The sequence below is a fragment of the Daucus carota genome, chromosome 1, assembly GCF_001625215.2.
Source record: "Daucus carota subsp. sativus chromosome 1, DH1 v3.0, whole genome shotgun sequence".
NCBI classification, from domain to species: Eukaryota; Viridiplantae; Streptophyta; class Magnoliopsida; order Apiales; family Apiaceae; genus Daucus; species Daucus carota.
The window spans coordinates 32,452,718-32,467,595 of record NC_030381.2 but is presented as its reverse complement, the minus strand read 5'-3'; the positions used below and the strand labels follow the sequence as shown (position 1 = coordinate 32,467,595).

Sequence of the window (14,878 nt, the reverse complement as noted above, 5' to 3'; positions counted from 1 at the left end):
CCCATCGCCACGTGGCGTCACTACCACGTGGCCCACTGCTGACTCATCATTTTGGCAACAGTTTTGGCAACAATTTATTTAATGATGAGAACGATTTTTTATATTGTTTGCAACGTTTTTTTATAGCTACTGCAACAGTTTTGTAATGGCCGATTTGAAATGTACTATTTATATATATGACAGCCTGGTACATTTAGTACTTCTTTTCCAATCAAAATCATCGAACACAAAAGAATACACCAAAGATGAACTGCCCCATCTAAACAATTCTAAGTACCAGAATATCACAGTTGCAAATCATGTTCAACTACATGCCATTTAGCTTTTCAATTGCAGTATTAGCAGCTTCTTCACTATCATACTGGACAAACCTATAGCCTTTATACTGGCCAGAATTATCGGTCGCTATCTTGCAGGAAAGAATAGTTCCAAAACTTGAAAAGGTATCTTGCAAGGCTTTGTGATCGATCGACTTGTCCAATTTCTGCACAAATATTAAATTGGAAGAATTTAACTTTAAGTATAATGATGTAGGTTACTCTATTCTACAGGGGGCAAAATTGACCATGTGAAACCATAGCAACTAAAGCATATTGATGAATAGGTGAGTCGCTATTAATGACCACACAGAATTACATGTAAAACTCTAATGTTTCTTAATACCTTGATAAAGATATTAGTTGTTCCACTCCTCCGTTTGCTAGGATCGCGATGAGAAACCATAACTCGAATAGTCTTGTTAGCTGAGTGAAATTCAAGACATCAAGTGCCTTGGCCCCTGAATACAAATAAAGATGAGAATGTTACATATCACTTTAGGAGGACTTATAATCTACAAACACGTAACTATATAGGTTCAGGATGTTCTCCATGTGCATTAACATAACAAATTGTACATGTTGGTAACAGGACTCACTGAAAGGGAAATGATTATATCTATGGGAGTGGCACAAATATTCATATATTCATTCTAACTGAGATGAAGCGTTATGTTTGTAGTGTCTTTAAATTCAATATTCGAAACATACGTTTTAAACATTACCTCAATATTTTGTCACAGTGAGGTAAACCAGATAATTTGCACACCAATTTTCTAAGGTTGTAAAGCACAAACCTTACCTCTCCGCTTCAAAAAATTGATGGAAATCACAGAAAAAGTAATATAACTAAACTATATAATGCCACTAATTACCTCCTTATTCTCTAGACCTATCGCACTCAACATTTCTGAAAGAACGTCCATAATACCATGTGCATTCTGAATTTCTGTCAAACTAAAAGAAAAAAATTGAAATAGAAAATTTATAGTATTAGCAACAAAGAGATAAGAACATGTATACAAACAATGCTCGGTGTTGAACACAACGAACCAATTTATTAAGTAATTCAATAACAAATCAGCTGTGCACAGTAAACCAATATTGAAACCTTGTAAACTTCAAGAAAAAACTTACACAAGCATGGGAAAACAAGGTGCAGAGGATATATGAGATAATTATTTATTTAAGGCACTTAACAATTTGCAAAAATTTGTCTTTGCGAAATTCAAAAAGAGTTGAGCAGTGTCAGTGTACCTCAATGTTGGAAACTCAGACTCTGCAGAAGTCTCAGCTGCTTCTTGTCCAGGTTCAGAATTTCGCAGATTCTGCGGATACGACGAGAGAGGTTGTGTTTGAGGAGGTGTAAAAACTGGTGCATTCTCAGATCTTTGAGGAAATACTGCTCCCATATGCTGTAGAATACAAGAAACAATAGGAGGATTAAAAGGTGTAAATACAAAATGGTGAATGTAGAGAACGAAAACAAAGGGTCTGCATAAACCACTACTAACATAATCATGACATATTTTCAACATTAACATTCATTAATTTATTTCTTAGTGAGACAGAGTACTTTAAGACAATCTTTTATTACTCACCAACAACTCCTGGTATGCTGCATAGTATTGTGGATATCATTTAAAAGCATGAATCAAAATCTCAATTAAACAAAAGAATGGACTAGAGCTTCTGGAAGCAAGAAAGAGGAGATGATGATGAAAAATAGGCATTGACACTTGGTCTACCTGAATTTTTCATCACTGGATCAAGACCAAGTGCAGCAGGAACCCCCATGGCTGCTCTAAAATTCTTAAAACATTATGCGGAACCAGAAGACCTAGAACTAATGTAAAATTGGATTATTTAAGTAAAAATGTGTATAATCAAAGAGGGACAGAGAGAGGGGGGGAGAGAGACATAGAAAGAGACAGAGAGAGAGAGAGAGAGGGAGAGAGAGAGAGAGAGGGAGAGAGCGAGAGACAGAGAGAGGGGGAGAGAGAGAGAGAGAAAGAGAGAGAGCAACTGCAGATGCACATAGGTATACACACAAAATTAACAAATAAAGCAAGATATACACATATATACACAGACATATACATATACACATACAGGATACAAAATCGAGTAAGAATGTACCTTAAATCAAAGATGAAGATCAAATTCAGCCCTAATTGAAGAACTAATAAAGCTTTAACCCTCCCTTAGCTCTGAGCTTGAAGCTTTCTTCCCTTTTCCAACTCTCCCTTTGCAGCTTTCGAACCCTAATTTTCACCTCTTTCAAACCCTAGTTTTCAGCTCGACTTTGAGAAATGGGGGTCAGTGTCGTGCCTCTTTGACTTGGAGCTCCAATTTTTCGAAAGCGTGCTTGTTGAACTAAAATTGTGAAATTGGCTTTTGTTTAACTAAAAATAGATATGTGGTTATATCTAAGTGATGTTAAATATTAAACAACCACAGTTGTGGTGTAGTGGTATGCACCGTGTGCTCATATGTTGGAGGTCATGGGTTCGACTCCGATGACTCTCTAATATTTAGGCAAGTTTTGACACATCAACAGTAGTGGGTCCTGTATTGGTGACTCATACGCCACATCAGCGGTAGGGGGTCCCTTAAGGGTGACTCATATGCCACATGAGCAGCAGTGTGACACCCAAGTGGGACCCGCACATATATAAAATACTGAATTCAAATAATTTTTATTTAAAAATAATTTTTTTGATTATACAATTTTTTGGCAACAGTTTATTCATACCAATGCTAACATAATGAGAAATTGTTGTAACTAGCTAGATTAATGTATAGCTATGGCAACGTCATCTACAGCAACGTTGAGGAAAATTGTTGCAGAAGGCCAGTTATGGTGTAGTGATGCTATAGTTTAGCTCATACAGTCACACTTGTCTTCTTGGCCATCTAGGTAGGTAGTTTAGAACATATATAAAACAAAATGCTTTTCAAAATTTCACTCTTTCACGTTTTAATAAAACAATTAAATATAGTCGAACCTAAAAATAAATGTGTTCCTGTATTTTATTGAACAATAATAAAATATTTTTTGTAAAAATAAAAAAAAGGAGATATAAATCAGGCCCATAAAGTTTATAAACACAAGCAGTTGGTTTAGCCGGTTACTCTGAAATTCCTACTATTATTTGCAATCGAATGTACCAATTATGCAAAAAATTGTCTTCTAACAAAAAAAATAGCTAGAACGCCTGAATGACACTGAATATAACTAAGGGCAGCTCAAACTCTGAGAAGATATATATTCTGAAGCACATTATCAACACATTGCCAAAAAGATTCAGACCATTCTTGAAAAATTAGGGATCAGAAAATAGATCATCTCCAACGTAGCCAACAACAAGGTTTTTACCTTTTGCTCCACAAGCATTCTGAATCTGTTGCACCTTGGCAGCACCAAGGTTCTGTAGATCTTGCAATTTACTTCCTGTGTTGCTAACACGGACCTGCATATCTTGCTTACTCTTTGCATCCTCAATATGACAGTCAATTGCATGAAGCTCGGAAAGTAGAGGCTGTGAAAATTGGAGCTGTTCTACATATTTCAGACGGCTCACAAGCCATCCTACGTTGAATCCAAATTGCTTTAAGCAGGAAAATACGTCCCTGTACACAGCAATCATCTCAGTATCGATATCACTCAGAGAGATTTTAATAAAGTCATTTACTGAGGTGCACAACATATTTAGCTTCGTTGTACTAGCTCTCTTGTTGTTGGTAGTAAAATTCTCAAAGGTTTCTGGGTACTTTGTCTTTATAAGATCGAGTAGACATACAAACTCGGATTTAACCTCGTGACCCTGCCATAACCCGAAGGAGCTAATTCTATCACTATCTTCAACTGGAGCATCAATTTGTGTAACCCTTTCAGCACTTACTACATAATTCTGTGCCATCTTCTCTTGCACCCCCATGTCCAAAGTGTCAATGCACACAGTTTTATTTAGGTTTTCAGGACAAACCAACATGTTTATTGGGGATTTCAAGGACTTATGCAGCACTGCATTCCGAGCTGTCACTGAAGCTGCCTCACTATGAGGAACAATATTTTTCTGAAAAACAAATCAGAAGATTGGATACCTAACATCAGTTCTCCTAGCCGATTTCTATAGAAAAAGGGAAAAGTATTTTAAGAAAGATTGAACTACTGGGAGCAGTTAGTTCTATAGCAGCAAGACCACCTAGCAAGCTGACACAAGTTAAATAATTGATGCGCTAAAAATATTTTTTTGACACATAAAACGGCATCTTAGCCTCTTAATTTAAATCATCTTCGATTATACATGTAGATCAACAGGCTTAGAATATACATGTAGATCAACAGGCTTGGATTATAGTACCTGAGGCAATTTAGTGACAATAGTAGCTTCTGGAGAGCGACCAAGCAAGTAGCATTTAAGGTCAGTCGACAGACTCGATTCTTTACATCCTTCTGGCACCTTCACATACTCTAAGTTATAGAATGGAGGAGGAGAATTTACGAGAGAGTCTGAAATAGAAGATAAAACCTAGGAAATAACAGAACAAAATTGATGAAATTGTAGCATTGCCATCCAAAATTTTTAACCATTATCAATTAATAATAACATTCTCCGACGAATGACCAATCAATTTCAATGAAATTATCTTCAATTGAAGAAAAGATAACAAAGATGCAATATCTTAATTACTATAGCAGAAAAGAATCAAGTAGAACTATACCTCAATGGTCTCCAAGTCGAGAGTAAGAATCTTTGTACTACCCAGAGACTGAAACATATAAGTAAATCCACGATAATATATATTCATCAACTTAGATCCTGGAATAATCTTTCTTCCATCAGTTCTATCCCTTATTTTCATATTCACACTCTCCAACTGAGATAGTCCAAATGTGATTGGGAATAAACCAACACAGCTAATATTGCGGATTTTAGGCGCCACAAGTATAAAATTACCAGAATGATTATTAAACGCAGTCACATAGGTATAGGCATAGATATTCAGGTTCACCAATTGAGGACAATTTATAACACAATCTGCCTTGATTAATCCTTGGCGGAAAAACCAGGTGAGATTCCGAAGATTGACAAGTGCAGGGAATAAATTCGTCTCATTTTCCTGGAATTCCACATCATCAAGTATGAGAGTTGATAAAGCCGAGAAATCCCCAATTTCAGAGGGCAATTTGCACCGTGCGAGATAGAGAGTTACTAAATCAGGCAAATCAAGAGAATCTGGTAACTCAATTCGATCGAGAAACAGAGTCTGTAAAGAAGGCAAACAGATCAAATATAATTCAGGAATACTTATTCCGCCAGGGCTTAACGAAGGGAGTATCAAGCGTAGAGTTGTTAAAGCAGGTAAATCCCAACAATCCGAGAATTTGAACACCTTACAAAAATCGAGACTCAGAGTCAGTTTCTCCACAGAAGCAGAATTAAAGGTCGATAAATCAGTAACAAATTCTGGTATATGCACGTTCAAGTCCTGCACTTGACGCGAAATTGCGTAATTGATAAACTTGTGAACCAAATTCGAGGGCGGAACAAAGAAAAACGAGAGGTACAATTTGAATATGCGTGAATCATGGTTTCGGTGGGAGAAAAACTTGTCAAACAAGTTCATCTCGGCAGTGAAGCTATCCAAGAAGAGACATCGAAAAGAATTGAAAGTGCTGCCTCGAATGTATTCACCGTGTAGTTGATCGTATCTCGTGAAATTGATAAACGGAAGAGTAGTCCACACAGGCTTCCATCGTTTGGAGAGAATGCAGGTTTGTACTGCAGTTTGCACATCTAAGAACCAGAGAATGTGATGGATGAGTTCATCGGGTAAATCACTTATGCGGTCTTCGCCTTCGGCTTGTACGGTGGGAGTTGGAGTGGTGAATCTCAGTTTCTTCTTCGTCATTTTACTCTCCCTCTGAAACCCTAGTAGTGTGTGGTATTTGCCATGCATTCAACCTCTTAAGATAAATTACAAAATTTTGAGAGGTGTTATTTTGGTGCACAGTTATTATTAATAAAATTGGAGTCAATAAAATCTGTTACCTAATCAAAAAGCGGTTGTCTAATAAAATATGTAAAAAAAACTAGTGATCCAAGTTAATTATTTCTTTTATTTTTTGTTCAAAAAAAAAAACTGAATTTTTTTTCTTATTAAATTTTATGTTTTCATTATGCATGTTAAATGATTTCTAATAACTAAACTCGACTTATGAATTTATTATGTCGTAGAGATATTTTTTTACTGAAAATATTTAATTATGTTTTAGTTATAATAAAAAAGACATGTTAAAATATATTATCAAATAATTACCTCAATAGACAGAATATTTGGTTGATAAGTGGTTTGCAAGGACACATTTTTTGAGCAAATCAAGTCCCAGACTTGGCAACAGAGTGCAAAAGCTTGAACGGAGGGAGTATCTTTGTTAGTACTTACAATAGATGCATGCATTATTCACACTTCACAGAGTGTGTAAATTAATAAAGTTCAAGTTATATAAGAGATAATTGAGCTAATCCAAATGGACCAATAAACCAGCAGCCAGTATATGATTTCTCTGTGAAAGTTTTAATCGAAAAATAGGAAGAGTTAAAGACTCCAAATAAAATTAGTAGAGCCGTAAGCAATTCAGCACTAACCAAATAAACATGATAACATAAAGATAACATAAAGTTACCAGACTTGAAGAACAAGGATCAAAATCAAATAACAGATAAGATACTAAGGTATCCATACAAGTCTCAACCTTACAAATAATATTGTCAAAATGGACGATCATTTCTAATGTAGCCAAATATAAGCTTTGCGCGCATAGTTCCAAAAGCTTTTAAAAGCTTTTTGAATCTCTTGCATCTTCCTCGCAAGAAGAGTCTGTAGTTCTAGCAACTAGTTATGGTATTATCAGTATGAGTTTGTGAATCTTGTAACTTACTTTTGGCATCATCAATATGACGATCAATCAAAAGGGCTCATAAAGTGTTCAAAGGTTTTTCAGTACTTATTCATAATATTATCGAGTAGACATGTAAACTCGGAGAACTCCATGTCTCTGCCATCACCCGAAATCACTATCTTCTCTAGAAGAGCTCACCCGGTCATTCAGAGTTAACTTCATGCCCCTGCAATAACACAAAATCACCATCTCCCCCAGAAGAGCTCACCCGGCCAATGGCAGTCCCTTCAACTGGACCACTTAATTGTTCAACCCTCTCAGCATTTACTGCAGAATTCTGCACCCCGGGCTCTTCTTGCACTTCCATGTCAACATTGTTGTCAGCATTTACTGCAGAATTCTGCAGTACGGGCTCTTCGTGCATCCCCATGTCAACATTGTCAATGCATACATTTTTATTTATATTTTTAGAACCAACCAACACCTTGGTAGAAGCAGCCAAGGGCTCCTGTAGCACCACATTCTGAGCTGTCACAGAAGCTGCCGGTGTAGCAGGCATCATGTTCTGAGAAAAATCCAAAAAAAATTGTAAGATGTATATCACCAACATTAGAAACATATATTATCTTACATTATAAAAGAGCGCATCCTCATATGTATCATATTAATTTTTTTACAAAAGGTTTGGACTGCAAATTTGTTCAGTATTGGCTACAATTGTTGTACATAATACTGGAGCACCAGAATAACTGACAACATTTGTCCTGGTCAAGTTCAAGATATTAAAACAATAATATCAGGAAAAAGAAGAATTTCAAATGTGCACTGTTAGTGCTGTAGCATTGAGATCACCTAGCAAAGGAGAAAATAGTGTTTGTTTGGTACATATAAAGAAAACGCAACTCCCTGAAAATCTGTTTCTAAAATATAAAAAATAGGACACTAAGAATGCCATAACTCTTGTCTACGATCTTAAAACCGGGTAGATTTGTACACCAATCAGATCAACAGATTTGCATCATAATGGATTCTAGCAATTTAAGATCTGTTCTTGATTATTGTATACAGCCTAATAGACAACTTGGAAAATTGATGTATTTAGTGAAATCCCTAGCTGTTAATCTATACAGTGCAATATCACCTAGTAGGCTTACTTGACTTTAATAGTCGATAAACAAGACAGTAATTTATGAACATAAATAGGCATCTTAGTCTCCAAACTCAAAATCTCCACTCCATTATTCTTTTTGATTTGTCTACCTTCATTTCGGTCAACTTTCATCTTCAAAACAATTGAAATAATTTTCATGTGCTAATATAGAGGTGTGATTGTGTATTTCATCAAGGATAGAAAAGGAGTTACTGAAGCCTCTAACTTTTTCCTATGATCTTTAATTCTGTTGGGTGTGACATCAATCAGTCAACAGAAAGACACGACCTTGACAAAGAGTCTGGAATCTCACAAATTCCAAACTACTTGCAGGTTGGGATCAATTCTATATTCTGTAGGTAGGCTAACAAAAACTTCGATAATAACATTTGAGCCAAGAAAACATATGGAACCTTATAATTCAAACAAGTATATAAACTTACAAGTTTAACCAGTTGAAAAGCTTCATACCTTAAACCTCGTTACATAATCAGCAGAGGAAATAAATAGCCACAGTTTGGTCCAAAGTATTAAAGTTCCAGACCTAAAATCTACTTTCATCTTTTTTTCTTTTTATGATTCTCCCAGTCATATATCAACATCTAGAATATATGAATTTGAAATAATATGGTTTAATGGGATCGTAATTTTAAAAGCTAAAACATAGTCAAATATTTATTTCGAGTTCTTTTGTAAGTGTACAAAATGAAAAAAATCAATGAAGACATTAATCATTAATGTTCGCGTGTGTCCAAATGATTTAAGTTAATACAAAATATCAAAAAAATACCGGTAGATTTTCCATTTATTATTGCCCAATTTCCCTCCCTCGTGATAATAATGTGAATGAAATATAGAGTATGACTAGAAAATGCTATAACATGTACTGTTTCTTCCTACAAGAAACAAGGAAAAAAAAATGCACCAGGTTACAGAGAAGGATGATTAATTGTTTATATACCTGGAATGATGTAGTGACATAAGTTGCTGTTGGAGAGCCACCAAGTAAGTATCTTCGTAAGATATCAGCAACACGTTTTTCTTCAAATTCTACAAATCCACAAGGTAGTTTCACATACTCCAAGTTATGGAATGGAGACGGAGAAATTTCAAGACGGTCCACAATGGAAGAAAGTGCCTACAAAATAATGAAAAAGATCTGATTGATATATACAGCATTAGTCAACAAATCTCAATCAACAAATCTCAATTTACATCTGTTTTATAAAAAGCACCAACAATTTATATAGCAAAGTAGTGAGTCAATTGCAGCAAGATAACTCGAGAAGCTAAGGAGAATAATCACTGAATGCAAGAGTAACTGAGGAAAGGGCAAACAATATCTACCTGAAAATTTTGAAAGGGACAGTATGCCCATTTCTTCCTTTATGTATTTCAAGTCTTGATTGGTAATATCAGATTGAATATTAAAGCAATGGCTGCTTAGTACGTACAATAGTGACTAAAGCGAACAGTGTACAATAATTGCAAATTTCCCTTCATTTAAAAAAGACGGATATAAACTTCTAACAACATGGCCAAATATTGATATGAGACGGATAAGATTAGATAAGAACCAGGAGGTGAGATGTTATGCTAATAATTTTCAACAATAAAGAAGGCATGCTAAGAAACTACATCTATCAGTTTCATGTTATACAATCAAACATCACTTGTAACTTTGCTAACAGAAGGAAACAAATGGCTTATGTTTATATTATCATAAGAATGTTGATAAAAAGTTACCTGCAAGGTCTCGAGATCAAGATTAAGAATCTTGGCACTAGCAAAGCCTGGAAGCATAAATGTTAACTGTTGATAATATTCCTTTAACAATGGATAGATCATGCCATCAAAACAACCACGCAATCTTATATTCACATTATCCACCTTAGAACCTCCAAATATGATTTGAAAGATACCAACAGAAGTAAAATTTCTGAGTTTTGGTGCCACAACCACAATGTTACCCACAATCCTGTGAGTGTAGGATACGTAGCGGGACCTGATCTCCAGATTCTCTAGTTGAGGAGAGGGTATAACACAATCTTGTATATGCTCCTTTTCAAAAACTAATGTGAGATCTTGCAGAGTGACAAGTGCAGCGAACATGTGACTCATATCTCGATGAAACACCACATCATGAAGCGTTAGACTTTTCAAAGCTGGAAATTTCCATACTATAATGGGCAACTTGCACTTAAACAGCCGAAGAGTTGTTAAAGAAGACAAACTAATAGACATGGACTTCAAATCAAAATATTCAAGGCACAGAGTTCTTAAAGCAGGCAAGCAGGTTAAACATAATTCTGATAGGATTCCTACGACATGATTATTATAGTAACTTGTCAAGTGCAGAGTGTTTAATGCAGGTAAATCCCAACAATCTAATTCTGAAATAGAATCTCCAAACTTCATCTCCAATTGAAGTTTCTGAATCGAATTAGAGCTAAAGTTGGATAGTTTATAAGGTTTATGATCACGACGTAAATGAACATTTAAGTATTGAACATGGTGAGATATAGCATACTCAACAAACTTTGCAAATAAACCTGCAGGGAGGAAAGCAAGCTCCAGACTGGAAATCTGGGATTGATGGTTTCGGCGACTTAAAACTTGACGGGTAAAATTATTTGTGTTTGTAGGTGAACCCTGTTGCACCCATCTAAACTTGAGAAAAGGGAGAGTCTTCCATATAAGTTTCCATCGCTTAGATAGAAGACTGGTTTGAATAGCCAATTTGGTATCCACGAACTCGAGAATTTGATGAATTAGCTCATCCGGCAACCTGCTAATTCTGTCCTCTTCATCTTCAACTGTGATTCTGGCTTTTGTGTTCCGTAAGGGGCGACTCAATGACATACTGTATCTTATTCACTACTCGTCTCTAGCCCTAATTTATAAAGTATGAAATGGAATGCAATGTCTGTTTAATAGAGGTGTACTGGGAAAGGATAACAAAACCAACCCAGTATACGAATCGCATGGAAAAGAGATTCACACTGTTTCGAATATCCGAATCTTTTATACGGCAATTCCTAGCCAACTTATAGCTTTTACCAATTCAGTCTAAAAAAAGTTTATATTTTGTTAATCATATATAGTAAAAATTGTAGTAAATATCAATATTCTATGCCAATAATATCTTTTGCCCTCTTAGCCAAATGACCAATTTAAGAAAATCAAACACTGAACCCAAATTTAGGAGAGCCAACAAGCACACAAGCAGTGACGGAGGCAGGAAGTTTTCCCGAGGAGGGCCTTCATATATATACCAGTTGAAACCATTAAGCTCCCCCCGCATGTTCGGAGCTCCGTCATATCCTTGCCTCTAGTTTTTGATATCGACAGACGACAATCCATGTTTGGAAAAGAAATTTTAGCACTCTCTAAAGAAAGTGCAGTAGTATCTTTAACATGGACAACTACCGTTCCAAAACACAGCCATAATTATTTATGTATCTTATAACTACAGCCATTTGTTCTTTAACAAAATTATCACGGGCATTGCCAAGTAATAAAGAGAAATACTCCAATACTACTCCAATATCACGAATCACAGCTTTCTTTGTTTCGGATGCACAAGCACTAACGATTTGCTTTTGAATGTCAAGAGATGTTAACTGATGATTTGCTGTAACCACTTTCCCAACATCAACATTACGCAAACCATACCAAGCGAGAGACAGATAGAGTTTTGTTGGTATATATAGGGCCAGGGCCCCCCCCCGGGTCACTGCACACAAGTAACCTCAAAGGTCGTTGAATTTTTGATTGTCTAACCTTAAAGGTCGGTGAAGTTTTGATTGTCATCTTTGAATGGAATATTAAAGCTCAAAGGTACAAATGATGCTTAGTACATACAATAGCTAAAGATATAACTATGTGTTCACTACTAGAGTGAATGTATAACAAGTCTTCATAACAAACAATTTATAACTCACTTCCTTTAAAGATTGAAAAACACTTCTAACAACCTATAGTGATACAGGATACTGATATATAGGACAGGTTTAACTGAACATGACTTGAAAGGTTGGATTACTTAACAATGCATAACTAAATTTACAATGAAGGCACGCTAAGAAATAACTTAGCAATTTAACATTATCGAACACCATCTGTTTCTCCGGCTGACGGTAATATCACTATAAGGTATAAACAAATAAGAAACATGGTGTCAAACTAGACAGAGAGTTAATGACAGGGCAAACAAAATGATAAAAAAGATTTTCGTAAATCCTAAAGAGTAGGACAATTTATAAAGGAAGGTGGTCAAACATGGTTTAGGTAAATTTAACTGTAAATCGAGTTAACGGATCATTATCCACTAAGAACAAATAAACATAATCACCACAATAACCAAGCACATTTTATCCTCTGACTTTCTGTATCACAAAAATCTTTAGCTACTTGTCTAATGGAGGTGTCTAATAGAGGTCTCTAGAAGATCATTTGGGGATCCACTAATTCTAACTTTTAAAGGAAATACATTCTTAATAAATCACTAGAAAATAATCAGCATTAACCAGTACCATTTTCTGAAAAACAAACAATTCGTAGTTTTACAACCAATTTACCAATTTTTAGGTCTCGTTACAACACCTTAGCAAGACACCCCAGACTATCAAAAAATTAGGATCATGTGTTTAGGTCTCACAAAGTTCATATGCTGTCTTTCCTATATTCTTTAGTAAATATGTCAATAACTGATGAAGGCCTCACCTCATAGAGATAACAGAGCATCGGATCTAACTAGCAAGAAATTAGTCATTTCTTTCAAGTCCTGTTTTTCTTCTTTCTGTTGCTCCGTTAGAGGGAGTGTTTAAGCTATACCATTTTCCTCACAGTGCCCGAAAAAATTGATCAAAACCAACTGCTCTGCCTTTATTTGTTTTAAGATAATAATTTTCTTATCCAATTTACTTTCAGCTTAACCTTTATAAACTATAAATTTATTTCTGCTTCATATTTGTTCCTCAACAAAATAAGCTAAAGTGTATCCGTAGAGAAGTCATCCACAAAAGTTGCTACTTTTACAGCCTCTTGATGTATTAGACAATCAATCAGAATGAATTAAACAGAAGATTTACATTCTCCGAATTTTATTGTCTTGCAAGGTTCTGTTAGTGGACTTTGACTCTATATTAACTTAATGTCCTTCAAAAACCAATAATCCGAGCTATTAATGTATTCATTATTAGTTTGGCCTAACTTTGTATGGTAAACACTTTCATCTTCTATCAAACAAATAGAGGCCATAACTAGTATTAAGCGACGTAACTTTATTAACAATTAAATGAAACAAACTATTAAAAATCTGACCTTTGCCCACAAAAGATCCATTCTCTTGTATAAAACTTAACCGTTATTAAATTCTAGCTTATAGTCAGCTTTAGCAAGAAGAGACACAAAAACAACATTCACATCAAACAGATATAAAAATAATTTACCTTCACCTCTCTTGCGCACATAAGAAACAAAACCGTCAAGATTTGCACATTCGTGTTGGGACCGTCTAGAGCGGCTTACCAGGCTTTGGTATTTGAGAACAAAATCATCACGTAATACTACACACGATACAGAAGAATCATTCGTAATTCTAGTTACCTTTTTAATCCATATCTCAATTGCAAATTCATCATCCGATATAATGCAGTGAACATCAAAATAAATCACAATATATGATTGATAACAAATACGAAGAGAACTAATCAGCAAAAAGTCAGTAAACGTTGTGTGGAATTCAAATGAATACTCAGGGATTCAACGAGCCTTTTTCCGATTAGCAACCACAACAATTTGCAGAGACTATATGATCAAGGTGTAAATGGAGTAATTAAGGCAACAATTTATAATAATTCTAAAAAAATGTTACTAAAAAGGTTAGAAAAGCTTACAAGCTACATCATCACTAGGTAATTGATCATCAATCTAGTAATTCTATCTTCTTCTTCATCTTCGATTTGATATAGGCATGCTGGATATGCTTAGTGAGGAGTACAATTACAAGCGATCAATACGAGAAGAGGTATGTTTTGGGTTTCGATTTTGGCAGTTTGATGACCAGGGTATTTTTCCTTTAAAAACGTGCTCTTTGTCCTTTTAAAACGTTACTCCCTCCGTCCCTTCTCACATTTCTATTTTTTTTATCGAATTGATTAAATTTTGATAAAAAATTATAAATCATTCTATAAAAAAAATTGAAAATTACATTTTAAAATAAATTAAAAGTTCGGTGATATTTTTTTTATTTTTTTATTTGATAAAATATTAATAAATTTCAGTCAAATTTTGGTCAATTTGTCCAGCACAAAATCAAAATTGACAACTAAAAAGAGACAGAGTGAGTACTATTTTGCTACCTTCAATAGAACTTATCTTGATTAATACTCCCCCGGCCTCTGTACTTCCTATCATCCATTATCTAGCGCTAGATTGAAGTTGGAAACAACTTGTAGCTTCATTCCAGACTCGTTTGAAGCTGAAAACAACTTGTAG

At 35.1% G+C, this 14,878-nt stretch overlaps 3 protein-coding genes across 4 annotated transcripts; all 3 read right to left on the bottom strand.

Moving 5' to 3' along the window:
* Window positions 1-167: 167 nt before the first annotated feature.
* Window positions 168-2,688, bottom strand: LOC108221166 (TOM1-like protein 9). 2 transcript variants are annotated; one of them, XM_064080104.1, is made up of 6 exons: window positions 2,457-2,688; window positions 2,066-2,163; window positions 1,575-1,732; window positions 1,193-1,274; window positions 664-778; window positions 168-484 (listed from the first exon to the last, which is right to left on the bottom strand). In XM_064080104.1, exons 3-5 carry the CDS (start codon window positions 1,727-1,729, stop codon window positions 755-757), a joined length of 261 nt encoding a protein of 86 aa, XP_063936174.1. In that variant the 5' UTR covers window positions 1,730-1,732; window positions 2,066-2,163; window positions 2,457-2,688; the 3' UTR covers window positions 168-484; window positions 664-754. The 2 variants fall into 2 exon arrangements, with proteins under 2 accessions (XP_063936174.1, XP_063936170.1); XM_064080100.1 differs by lacking the exon at window positions 2,066-2,163 and having other exon boundaries at window positions 2,457-2,687.
* Window positions 2,689-3,337: 649 nt separating this feature from the next.
* LOC135147226 (F-box/FBD/LRR-repeat protein At1g78750-like) lies at window positions 3,338-6,254 on the bottom strand. Its single transcript, XM_064080097.1, has 3 exons — window positions 5,046-6,254; window positions 4,685-4,852; window positions 3,338-4,396 (listed from the first exon to the last, which is right to left on the bottom strand). Exons 1-3 carry the CDS (start codon window positions 6,234-6,236, stop codon window positions 3,644-3,646), a joined length of 2,112 nt encoding a protein of 703 aa, XP_063936167.1. The 5' UTR covers window positions 6,237-6,254; the 3' UTR covers window positions 3,338-3,643.
* A 762-nt stretch (window positions 6,255-7,016) lies between these two features.
* Window positions 7,017-14,294, bottom strand: LOC108204265 (hypothetical protein). Its single transcript, XM_017373617.2, has 5 exons — window positions 14,278-14,294; window positions 13,831-13,947; window positions 10,124-10,542; window positions 9,339-9,515; window positions 7,017-7,792 (listed from the first exon to the last, which is right to left on the bottom strand). Exons 3-5 carry the CDS (start codon window positions 10,496-10,498, stop codon window positions 7,430-7,432), a joined length of 915 nt encoding a protein of 304 aa, XP_017229106.1. The 5' UTR covers window positions 10,499-10,542; window positions 13,831-13,947; window positions 14,278-14,294; the 3' UTR covers window positions 7,017-7,429.
* Window positions 14,295-14,878: the final 584 nt, after the last annotated feature.

What these genes read in the sequence shown, in the direction of transcription:
- LOC108204265 (XM_017373617.2), bottom strand. Translation starts at nt 10,498, where the DNA reads ATGAGTCACATGTTCGCTGCACTTGTCACTCTGCAAGATCTCACATTA. An exon ending in TTGATCTCGAGACCTTGCAG is followed by an intron (nt 9,516 to 10,123) that starts GTAACTTTTTAT and finishes ATTATTTTGTAG; the next exon opens with GCACTTTCTTCCATTGTGGA. An exon ending in ATGTCACTACATCATTCCAG is followed by an intron (nt 7,793 to 9,338) that starts GTATATAAACAA and finishes GATTTTTCTCAG; the next exon opens with AACATGATGCCTGCTACACC.
- LOC135147226 (XM_064080097.1), bottom strand. Translation starts at nt 6,236, where the DNA reads ATGACGAAGAAGAAACTGAGATTCACCACTCCAACTCCCACCGTACAA. An exon ending in TCGACTTGGAGACCATTGAG is followed by an intron (nt 4,853 to 5,045) that starts GTATAGTTCTAC and finishes GTTATTTCCTAG; the next exon opens with GTTTTATCTTCTATTTCAGA. An exon ending in TTGTCACTAAATTGCCTCAG is followed by an intron (nt 4,397 to 4,684) that starts GTACTATAATCC and finishes TTTGTTTTTCAG; the next exon opens with AAAAATATTGTTCCTCATAG.
- LOC108221166 (XM_064080104.1), bottom strand. Translation starts at nt 1,729, where the DNA reads ATGGGAGCAGTATTTCCTCAAAGATCTGAGAATGCACCAGTTTTTACA. An exon ending in TCTGAGTTTCCAACATTGAG is followed by an intron (nt 1,275 to 1,574) that starts GTACACTGACAC and finishes TTTTTCTTTTAG; the next exon opens with TTTGACAGAAATTCAGAATG. An exon ending in TAGGTCTAGAGAATAAGGAG is followed by an intron (nt 779 to 1,192) that starts GTAATTAGTGGC and finishes ATTTGTATTCAG; the next exon opens with GGGCCAAGGCACTTGATGTC.